Source organism: Arachis duranensis, chromosome 2, assembly GCF_000817695.3.
Source record: "Arachis duranensis cultivar V14167 chromosome 2, aradu.V14167.gnm2.J7QH, whole genome shotgun sequence".
Taxonomy (NCBI): Eukaryota; Viridiplantae; Streptophyta; class Magnoliopsida; order Fabales; family Fabaceae; genus Arachis; species Arachis duranensis.
This window is the reverse complement of record NC_029773.3, coordinates 9,491,277-9,503,635: the sequence shown is the minus strand read 5'-3', so window position 1 is coordinate 9,503,635 and position 12,359 is coordinate 9,491,277. Positions and strand designations below refer to the sequence as shown.

General features: G+C 34.2%; 1 protein-coding gene across 1 annotated transcript; it reads left to right on the top strand.

Annotated features, from left to right (window-relative positions):
• The first annotated feature begins 722 nt into the window (after positions 1-722).
• LOC107473390 (methylcrotonoyl-CoA carboxylase subunit alpha, mitochondrial) lies at positions 723-7,817 on the top strand. The gene is made up of 16 exons (XM_016092950.3): positions 723-1,249; positions 1,882-2,003; positions 2,516-2,663; positions 3,175-3,312; positions 3,562-3,657; positions 3,743-3,802; positions 4,029-4,121; positions 4,199-4,310; positions 4,594-4,695; positions 4,842-4,978; positions 5,264-5,489; positions 5,571-5,737; positions 5,990-6,103; positions 6,197-6,439; positions 6,641-6,736; positions 7,554-7,817. Exons 1-16 carry the CDS (start codon positions 872-874, stop codon positions 7,560-7,562), a joined length of 2,241 nt encoding a protein of 746 aa, XP_015948436.1. The 5' UTR covers positions 723-871; the 3' UTR covers positions 7,563-7,817.
• Positions 7,818-12,359: the final 4,542 nt, after the last annotated feature.

The window sequence follows — 12,359 nt, the reverse complement described above, 5'->3', positions numbered from 1 at the left end:
ACTCAATAATATGGTTAGAAAGGGGTAAAATAGGAGAGAAAGTGGTCGAAAGGTTCAAACTGGGGCCCAAAACCTTGCTGTCAACGACATATATTTATAGCCGTCCCCCAACCTCACGTATCTCGTTTACACATATACACGTGTTCCTTACACGTGGCTTTACATTGTAAATGAGATAAACACACGAGGATGAAATTTAGTAATAATTGTTAAAATTATTTATTTCAGTAATTAATATATTTATTTAAATTATTTAAATAAAAAATCCTAAAATGATGCATATTAATAATAAATCAAAGTCATGTTTGTTAGCTAAGGATAAGAACTGGCTCCTTTTACCTTTCTAGCATAAAGAGCTGGCTTTTAACTTCTAAATTCTAATTCTACAATGAAGGAAAGGGATTTCACTGTGCGCTTACTCAGTAAGGCAAGTATACCAAGCTCCAAAAAGATTATAATAATTATTTTTTAATAACATTATCCATAATCAATTATCATTTACAGCACAGCACCCTTATCATCTCAACACGTTTGCCCATACTACTGGGACACCACCACACACATATCCTCACCAATATTTTCTCATACTATTTTCTTTTATTTATTTATTTTTCTTTATTTCTTTTGGTACAATACAAATCAAGTATTCAAGTGTGTTAAGAAAATCATCAAACTTAACTTTTTACTGAAAAACAATTTTAAAAAGAAAATATTTGATTAAAAAAAATTAGTTACCGTAAATGACCAAAACAGAGTCCTATCATTGCAGTTCTTCTTCTTCTTCTTGAGTTCTTACAAGATTGGATCATATACATGTTCTTCATCTTCTTCCACATTTGATTTCTCCAATTTCAATTTTGAAGCTCAAACCATGGCATCCATGGCTTCCTTCATCTTCCTCCGCAGAAAGCTCACCACAACAACCACAATCCCCTCCTCCTTCCACCTCGTCACCACGCGAACCTTCTCTTCCTCTTCAACTTCATCCCGCTATGTTCTAGAACCTTCTTCTCGTTCGAAGCGCATCGAGAAGGTTCTGATAGCCAACAGAGGCGAAATAGCCTGCAGGATCATTAGGACAGTTAAGAGGCTCGGGATTCGAACCGTTGCCATTTACAGCGACGCCGATAAGGACGCCCTACATGTTGCCAAAGCCGACGAGGCTTTTCGGGTGGGCCCGGCCCAGGCCCGTTTCAGCTACCTCAATGGGCCCACTATTGTCGATGCTGCCCTTCGGTCTGGTGCCCAGGTTAACTGCCTCCTCCTTAGTCCTTTCCCCTTTCACTTTTAGAGAAAAAGTAAAATAAAATAAAAATAAATTCAGCCCTTATTATTTTTTATTTTTTTAAGAAAATAAATGTTGACGCGAGAAGGAATTTTATAGAGTCAATATGAATTATGATCTTGTAGTGCTAAGTCAGTGTCAGTAAACTGTGTTTGACTTATGTTTGATAGTATATTGATGTGATTATTTATTCAAATTAAAAAATAATTCTTAGATAATTTTTTTAATCAAAATTATAAAGCTTAAGAGTCATTATTGATATTGTCTTAATTTAGTTTATCCAGGCATCTATGATACAGTGAAATTAATAAGAGATAATCTTTGAAATTTGAATTTTAATTGTATGCACTTTCACTGCATAAGTGTGGTTTTGACTCAGAAAGGTGGTGCTAGCGTGCACTACAAAGTACTAACCACTGTTATATGGCTCTTTTCTAACTGGGCATGAATTTCTGACAGTATATGTAAATAGTGGAAGAGGATGATTCATGTCTTCTGTTTTTTGGTTGTGCTGAAGCTACTAGTACTACCAATCCATAAATATGAAACTTCACATTTTCTGCAATCCATAATGGTTTGTTCATTTTGGTGATTAGGCTGTTCACCCTGGATATGGATTCTTGTCCGAAAGTGCTGATTTTGCGCAGCTTTGTGAAGATAAGGGTCTTACATTTATAGGCCCTCCTGCGTCTGCCATACGGGATATGGGTGACAAGAGGTATAATACAGTGCTGATTACCTTCCAATCATTCTTTCATTGTTTGAATCAATGCTACATTTATGAAGATGGGAATATGGTTTATGTTGAAACTCATGGCCTTGTGCATTCTTATGCTTCCTAATAACTATTAAAGATATGATGCACTCATATTGGTAAAGGATAAATATTAGTTAATGCTTGTATACTTTTCATCCAAGTGACTTTCAATTGGCCAAAGAATATGATATTGAAACCCTTGCCAGGCTAGTGTTTTTATATGTTGTAATCGAGGTATAGATGCGTTTAGAGATAGAATGACAAAATGATTTCTTTAGATTTTCAAGAATTGCCTTCTTCCTCTCTCATCAAATAGAGAATGTTTCAAGTCTGCCTTGGCTTGACCAAGACTAGAGTAGAGAGTCAATTCAGCATGCTTAACCTTTAACCTTTCTATCTATTTGAGATATTAAACTGTCTGAGATATATTATAGAGCTTCTTCATCTTATCAATGTTTGTGTACATCCATCAGTGCATCAAAGAGAATAATGGGGGCTGCTGGGGTACCCCTTGTGCCTGGATATCACGGAAACGAACAAGACATTGATAAAATGAAGTTGGAAGCTGACAAAATAGGGTATCCAATCTTGATAAAGCCAACCCATGGAGGTGGAGGAAAGGTGGATGGTAACTTGATATTTATTCTCATACAAGTTATTACATTTTGTAATCCTTGATGCAGGGTTGCATTGCCTATCTATCTTTCTTTCCGAGTCTATTTGCTTTGTGTAATGGACATATTTGACTTATTTGTAAAATATGCTGCCAAAAGAATGTGGTCTATTCAATTGGGATTTTTGCCATGTTATATGATTCTCAAATAGATTGTGCTAGCTATGAAATTTAAAAAAAATAAAGTTCCCATAGGATAGAGGTTGAGATTTCATGCTGTAATTATGATACCATGGACCTTAGTCATCTTATTTCTTTTGATAGGTGATAACTGAATACATATCATAGAAGTTATTTAATTTTCTGCATGTTTGAAATTTAAAAATTTAATGTAAGAATTACAGGATTATTTTATGGTGAAAGCAGATGAGAAATTGATTATTAAGAGAATCTTTGTCACTTATCACTTATGAGCATTATAATCCCACTTATGAAATTTGGAATACGTGAATATTGTAGGGTATGAGGATTGTGCATACTCCAGATGAATTTGTTGAATCATTCTTAGCAGCACAACGTGAAGCTGCTGCTTCCTTTGGCGTCAACACGATATTACTAGAGAAGTATATCACACGGCCAAGGCACATAGAAGTCCAGGTATTTATACTGCCATTTTAACCCCAGGTTCACATTTCTCTTGGAGTCCTCATTGAATGCTTATTCTTTCTTATGAAAACTCAAAGCTGCTTCATAGTAAAGGTTTTTTCACTCATGAGAGTATGTTTTCACTAATTAAGAACTTTATTGGCATAATGGAATTACACTAGTGGTTACTAATAACAAAGAACTTTATTGGCATAATGGAATTCAAGTTTATTATCAATACTTTTCTGTTTGACATTGTAGATATTTGGAGACAAGCATGGGAACGTTGTGCATTTATACGAGAGAGATTGCAGTGTGCAGAGAAGACATCAAAAGATAATTGAAGAAGCTCCAGCCGTAAGGCTTGTTTAAAATTCCCTAAAAAATAACAACATACACATCTCAATGTTCTCATTGTCAACTTGTAACAATGTATGTGCAGCCAAATGTTTCTACTGATTTTCGTGCACACTTGGGAGAAGCTGCTGTTTCTGCAGCAAAGGTAAAATTTCTTATCCACTATGGTTTAGCTTTATCAAGATTTTAATAATCCGAAGGCACTGGGTCAATGACTTCTGCTGAAGATGAAAACCTTTAGAGAAATATAACAAGTATGTTATTGAAACATTTTTTAAGATGGCTAGCCATTTCATTTTTATGCCATATTTAGATCTGCATTTCGTTCAATATCATATATTGATTAAGTGGTTTCTCTCTGATGCCTGAAGGCAGTTAATTATTACAATGCTGGGACTGTGGAGTTTATAGTTGATACAGTCTCTGGTCAGTTTTACTTTATGGAGATGAATACCCGTCTTCAGGTGATTGGATCAATTTCTATTGTCCTTTGCTCCCAAGATTATGTCTTACAAAAGTATAACCCGGGACATGTGTCCAGGTTGAGCATCCTGTCACCGAGATGATTGTTGGTCAAGATCTTGTCGAATGGCAAATCCATGTTGCCAATGGAGAAGTCCTTCCGTTGAGTCAATCACAAATACCTATTTTAGGTGATTCTTCTTTTCATATCAGGTTGCAACTATTAATGAACAATATCTGGAGAAGTTCATGACATCCTCTAAGTTTTACCAATACCAAAGCAAAATGAACATATTTCTAGTGTGAAAATCTGTAACATTTTTGCAATTGTTATAAGCCAACACATTTAATCATTTTGAGCTTGTCAATTATTAATTACACCCGTGCAAGAATGAGCATGTGAGAACTTCCGTCTCTCATACAATTATACAAAGACTTTACGTTTCTCTTAATACAATTCTGTTTTGATGGCAGGTCATGCCTTTGAAGCTCGAATCTATGCTGAAAATGTTCCAAAGGGTTTTCTTCCAGCCACTGGTGTTCTGCATCATTATCACGTTCCAGACTCATCTGCTGGTCAGTTACATAAAATTAGCAAGTAATTTATTTATAGTGGATTTGTTTATTGCTGACTTTCTTCTTTTGGAAGAACACATAACTTCAAGATAGATATGTGGACCTTTTTATTTTCAAAATATTTCTGAAATCTGCCATTTCGGCAGTCCGGGTGGAGACTGGAGTTAAAGAAGGAGACACTGTTAGCATGCACTATGATCCAATGATTGCTAAGCTTGTGGTGTGGGAACAAAATCGTGCTGCAGCCTTGGTCAAACTGAAGGATTGTTTGTCTAAGTTTCAGGTAGACTACTTTACATAGTTCCTTTGCTATAGTGAGCTGTTAAGTTATTATGATTGTTGTTGTCACTTTCTCAGTAAATTAAACAATTTTCTATTTAGATGTTATGTGACTTACACATTTAAGATCTTCTATATGTTATCTTTGGTAACAAGGGTGGGGTGATATAGAATGTGTAAACCTGTGTAAAACTTAGAAAATTTTCATTTGTCACCTTTGAGAAAAAAATTCAAATAGTTATAAATTGACTCCATCTTTAATTTGCTAATATAACATCTTATTCTACAGGTTGCAGGTTTACCAACCAATATCAACTTCCTTCAAAAGCTAGCGAATCACCAGGCATTTGAAAGTGGCAATGTGGAGACTCATTTCATTGAAAACTACAAAGATGACCTCTTTGTTGATTCTACCAATTCAAAAGAAGCATATGAAGCTGCCAGACTCGGTGCATCACTTGTGGCTGCATGTCTCATTGAGAAAGAACATTTCACATTAGCAAGAAACCCTCCTGGTAAATTATTTCACTCCTGCTGTGTAATATTCAAAGTTGGTTTTGTAAGTTCCCTTGGTATTTACACCTGTCACTGTTCAGGCGGCGGCAGCTTGCACCCTATATGGTATGCTTCTCCACCTTTTAGAGTCCACCATCAAGCTAAGCGTACAATGGAACTTGAGTGGGATAACGAATATGGTAGTGGTATCTCAAAGATCTTGAAGCTTACCATCACTCATCAGGCTGACGGAAAATATCTGATTGAGGTAACATCTAAGTATAGCATCAAATAGTTTTCTTTCTTCTTTTTTGCATATTTCACAAGTTCTTTTGGCGAGCCTTGGCGCAACGGTAAAATTGCTACCATGTGACCCCAAAATCATTGCAGCTACCTTTGTTTGTTCAAGCTCAACTATGCTGGAGCCTCATGCACCAGCCAGCCTTTATTTTTTGTTCTATAATACTGCAAGTAGCCTGATTTTGAAGTTTTGACTAAATATGAGAGTGCATACTTCCAGACAGAAGATGGATCTCCTGTTCATGAAGTTAAAGCAACATATGTAAAACAACACTCTTTTAGAGTTGAAGCTGATGGTGTAACCAATGATGTCAATATAGCTGTTTACACAAAGGTAAATGTCTTCCTCTGTGTGCAATTTTTTAGTGAACGTAGATAAGATTGATGACAATAATAAAGCTGATATATTCTTTCTCTTGCGGTTAAGGACCAAATAAGGCATATCCATATTTGGCAAGGGTCCCATCATCATTATTTTAGAGAGAAGCTAGGTCTTGATTTGTCTGAGGACGAAGAGTCCCAACATAAACCCAAATTTGAGACATCAGCCCACCCTCAAGGGACTGTAGTGGCACCCATGGCAGGCTTGGTGGTTAAGGTTTTAGTGAATGACAAGACAAGAGTCGAGGAGGGACAACCTGTCATAGTGTTAGAAGCAATGAAGATGGAGGTATGTGCTTGCTCCTTAAGGACATGTTTAGTTGGCAGATAAAAAATTTTCAATCAATAAGTTCCATCATCCATGTTTATTTTTACACATGGAATTCATCTATAAAAATTTTCACCTCAATTTTACCCTGCAACCAAACACACCCTTAAAGACTCCTTTCTTCAATCTTCATTTAGTAACTCGTTTTTGTACTTTCTGTAGCATGTTGTAAAGGCACCATCATCTGGTTTTGTGCATGGGCTTCAAGCTAAAGTTGGTGAACAGGTTTCTGATGGCAGCGTTCTTTTCAGTGTAAAGGTTAGTTAAACTACCTTTGCTGTATTATATCATAGGTGAAAATTCACAGTTGATAGTTAATAACCGTTAGATGATAATTTAGTCAAATCTGTCAAATCATCCGATGATTTTCGGTTATCAATTTCACATGAAAACAACTGTACCTAAGTTTTCGCCTATATCATATTACTAGCAATATTGCAATTTGCAATAGGATAGCACTTAACCACTTAGATATTCTCTTATTTCTCTTTTGATGTTGACTTCTTTTATGCCGGCATGAGTTGTAACACTTCAAGTTCTGCTTTCTGAATAAGTGAAAAATGAGAAAAGGGGAAGTTAGTATTTCGATATCAGTAAGAAATGCAGATAAAAGTACATTACATATACCAACTTCGCCCTTATTTTCGCAGTGGTCTCAAGTTTGAGTTCTAGAGATGAAAAACCCTGTGCTTAGGAGGCTCAGACAGTTCCTTCCCCAGATTAGTTTGATTATTTGGTCATAGACTAATACATTATAGACTAATACATTACATGTTCCTTTCTCTCACTCTCATTTTCGACCTCCTCGAACAAGTTGATATGATCATGTTGCTTCAATGAAATCTATTTTCTGAACTATCATTGTCTTAATCTGTTACTAATAATGTAAGAATCTTTAAGTTGACATTAAGCAACTCACCTTGAAATACATCAATTGTTTACTTAAAAAGAGGAGTCATGTTCATGTCACTTAATTTGCTGTGTTACTTCTATTTTTCCCTGCCTCCCAAGTCACCAGTAATTTTGGATTTTCGATTGAATACATAAACATCTTGATAATTTTATGTTTATGCAGGATCAATAAAACCACACAGTTGGTAACGCCTTTTCCGCTAAGATTTCGATGAGGGGGCCTTGATGGATGGCTGAAAGTGTAAATTAGTTGTTGGATCTCACTACATTGATGAACAACCAACATCTTGAAGCTTGAAGTTGATTACCTGTTACACAATCTTTGTAACTTGTATCCAAGAGTTACATGGGATGATGTATACTTTACAATAATGCAAGTAATTCTTCAAATCATTAATAACAAAGCTAGAAATCGCTTCAGTTAAAATATCCTTCCATCATATAGGTCTCGAGTCACAACCCCTCCAAGGACGGAGTAGTTGGGAAATAAGGAAATTAGGATGCAAATAGTCAGACGGAAAATGCAAATTAAGATGCATAATATATAATATATTAGATAGTTTGAAGATTCCAAAATCCAAGCACTCTTCACGTTGATTATGGAATAACTGAGGAATGTTTGTTTCCAAATTTGGATTTACCCTAGAATAAAATTCATTAAATATTACCTAAGTCTTAGATTCAAATGTCAATCAGTATCAGCCCATTTTTATTAAAATACTTTATTTGAAAGCTTTATGCAAAATAATCCAAAAATTTTCAAGAGACAGGTTTTTTTTTTTGGCCAAAGTGGCACTGGTATGATTTTGGCCTGAGAGACGGAAAAAAAAAACGACATCCAATAGTAAAAACCCTAAAGCTTTTAACGACTTTTACACTAGAAATGTTGAACAGGAAAGCATTTTTAAGGCTGAAATTAATATGTGCAAAATTGTTTTGATTATTATTTATATGACCTAATTAATAATAAATTAATATTAATATAAATATAACGTTATATTAAATATGTTTACCACTTTAACTAAGTTTAATAACATAAATAAAATTTGGTTATTGAAATTTTAACGTAAGAGTATTATTAGAATATCAGTGGGAGTACATTGTATTTTATCAATTTAAATATATTGTCATATAATCAATTATCATAATAAAATACCATAATAATTGATGTGATATTATTAATCATAAAAAATACAAAAAAATATCTAAAATATAGTATAAGGAAATAAGTTACAAAAAATAATCCTGATATAAATGGTATTATTCCTAATTATTTAATAATTGTATTATATATAATTAATTAAATTATTATATTTTATTATAATTTAACTCTTAATGTAAGGATGTTAATCATAAAGAAATACAAAAAAAATTAAATATTATATAACAAAATACATAATTTTAATTAAAGAGTACATTATAAAATACAGTACCCTCATCAATTATTTAATAATTTTTTATCTATGAACATATTAAAAAGTATAGACTATAATTAACGGGAGTACTGTATTTTAATATGAGATTTTTTTTGTCAAAATTATATATTTTGTTACATTGCATTCTATATTTTTTTTCTATAATGTATGACTAATAATAGGGGATATTTGCGATGCAGTTTGATTTAGTTATTTAGAAAAAAAAATCATCCAATTCGATCGTTTATTAAAACTGCAATTCGGTTGAGTTTGTTCGGTTTATTTAATTAATTAAAAAAAATTGTCATACTATTTCACAAAGTCATAACAATGATGTATAGTTAACTTTAATAACATAAAAATTTTGTTAAGTTAAAAATTCTAGCAAAACAATTTAAAAGAATACGTACTCAAGTCACAAAAAAAAGAGTACGCACTCTTGTACTCCCCTGTGATTAAATACTTTAGGGTTTAGAAATATAATTAAACACACAAGACATTTCTAAAATGTTTACAATGACACATAAGATATAACCAGTGCATCAAATTAGCATTAAAACATCGAAATAATCTTGAGTTAAAGAAAATTTTAAATTCTCACATTATACGGAATAAATTCATTTGATCTATTAATCTTTATCAAACATTTATTTTTAAACATCTAGTTAAAACAATGATTGTCCTTGAACACCTCCAATTGCATCTGCAATTATTCAAAAAAAAAATACACAAATTAACATGTAAAATAATCCATGTATCTAAAAGGATAAAGGAAAATGCTTATAGAATTATACCAAGTGAATGAGGTGGTGTATCTCCAGCAAAATATTTGTGCTAAATATGTTCCCACTTACAAACAACACAAAATGTGACAAACAACAAACAAACAAACGTATTAGTATAACGGGTCTGCTACACATACCAAGTCTACAAGCATACAAGTTGGCTTAGCCCAAAGAGAACTCACGCGCATGAAGAGAGATAACATGGCGCGTCAAAATCACGCGCTCAACACTCGAACGGTTACGTATGGCAGACTCTTCCACTTCTTCCACTTCTTTCATTTCTCAAGGCGCTTTGAAAACAAGAAAACCCTCCCATTTTCGAGCGAAAATCAAAGTTCAAAATATAGAAATCGTTGTTTGAAAACTCCATCAAAACACCATCAAACTCTCCGTGAAGGATCTGAAGAAAAAACAAAGCAACAATACTCAACGTAAGTCCATTAAGATTCCTGTATATTTTACTTTTCTTCTACGTCGTTCTTCTAGGATTTACTATTATTCTTGCTTCTTTGTTACACTGTTCTAAGTTCTACGTCGTTCTACGTTGTTGTTCTAAGTTCTCCTGCTATTTTTGTTGATTTTTGGGGGTTTATTCCGTAGATTCGGGGGTGTATACTGCTTAACCTTGTAATGTGGCTTGATATTGAAGCATGGTTGAGTGATATCTGACTGATATCTATATGGATGTATCTGAACAATATCTTAGGTAATTAGCTCAAAATTATAGGTGTATATTAAGTTGATGCTTGGGTGTATTTGAACCGACTTGGATGCTTTATTGTCTTCCTTTTTGTACGAGATCTATTTCCTGAGAAAGTTGAGTATAAGAAACTTTCTGATGATGACAAAATGATTTATAGAAGATTCCAGGGTAAGACCCTCAAAAGTCTTACCGATGAAATGATGGAAATCGGCGTTGGCAACGAAGAGGAACGCCTGATGTTCAAGAGGATATTCATGCTCTACATACAGATGGCGTTCCTTTTACCAACAACGATAAACAAAATATCGCCCGTGCACCTGGCCCCAATTTTTAAGATGGACGGCATATCGGAGAGAAACTGGGGGGGGGGGCATGTTTTGACCTTCATGATCAAGGGCATGTTTTGACTTTCATGGTCAAGGGCATCATAGACTACCAGGAGAAGAAGAAGAAGGCAATTAATGGCTGCCTCTTCGCCCTGATGATAATCTACTTTCATCTTTCAAAAAACAAAGGAAAGAACAGGACTGAAAGACCACCAAAGCCCTGGATTGCCAACTGGACTAAGGAGCAGTTGGTGGAAAGAATGACTGCAGAAAGAGAGGAAATTTTGGTAAGTAAACATAATAAGTTGGGTGTATTTTATTTACCCGAATGCTGCTAACTAAAATATCTCATGTTTCAGGGGATTGTGAAGATGGTAGAGACAAGAGAAAAAATGAAAAAAAAAAAGAAAAAAAAGAAAAACAAGAAATAAAAAAAAACAAAAAAAGGAAGGCGAGCCCAACATCGTCTTCGCAGACAGAAACTACTGACAGTGACACTTCTACCTCTGAGTCTGAGGCTCAAGAAGACTCAGAGGATTCGGGAAGAAAATACCCCGGCAAAAAGGGGAAAAAGTAAGTACCATACTTGGGTGTAATTTCTTTTTCGGTTTGGGTGTATTTTGTTTGTCCACGTTGGGTGTATGTAGCTTATTAAGCAGGGTGTGTTTCGTTTGCTGCATTGGGTGTATATTGTATATTTAGTTGGGTGTATCTCGTGAATTCATTTGGGTGTATTTTTAGTATGTTCTAAATGACAATTGTTTGCCTTCCAGAATGGACTCCAGAAAAAGAAAGCAGAGGCAAGAGGAGTCAGATTCTGATTCAGAATCTGAATCTGAACCAAGTGATGAGTAATGCCCTGAAATTAATACTCCTTTCTTTTGGCTTCATTATAAAGATTTCGTGTATTAACTGAAGTGCCTATTATTAACTTATAGGAGCGAAGAATCATCACCTGCGGAGAAGGAGAAGAAAAAGAAAAAAACAAAAACAACTCCAAAAAGGTAAGCAATTCTTTGGATAAAATTCTGTGATAAAATTAATTTTTTATTTCTGATTGGTACTGTTTTTTTTCCACCCAGAACCAACAAAAAAAGAAAAAAATTGTTGTGGAGGATTCACCTCCTGAAGAAGATCAATACTTTGACGGGTACAGTACCTCGTAAGCTATACTACGGTCTACAATCGTAATTATTTTTGTTAACGTCTTATTTTATGAATGTAGTGAGAGATATGAAATATCAAGTGACGAACTCGATAAATGGCTAAGGGAAAACATTGATAAATCTGCTGTAGAGGGGTATGTCTTGCTGGGCTGTGTATTTGAGATTTTGGTGTCTTTTGTTTGCTAATAATTGTATCTTGTTTCGCAGGGAGAACCAAGCTGACCTGCGATCGACAGAAGGTCGCTATGTGTCCTCTGAAACGTAAGAAGCTTTATTATTTAATAAAATCTTGTTATCATGATTTAACTGTATGATATTTTGTCTGAATAACATGAACTCTGTTTAGAATACCAGACGTAAACTTGGGAAGTGATGATCCTTCCTCTCAAGGACACACAGAACAGAGTAGTGTAAACCAGCCGTCTCAAAGCATGTAATTTCTCTTTCAAATAACCGTTACTTTTGTTATTCTAATACCTTCTACTTCTAATTCTGTATATATTTTTTTAGAAAAAAAGCCCTTTATTATTTTATTCAAGAAAAAAAAGGCAGCAAAAAAAAGCAAAAACTGCAA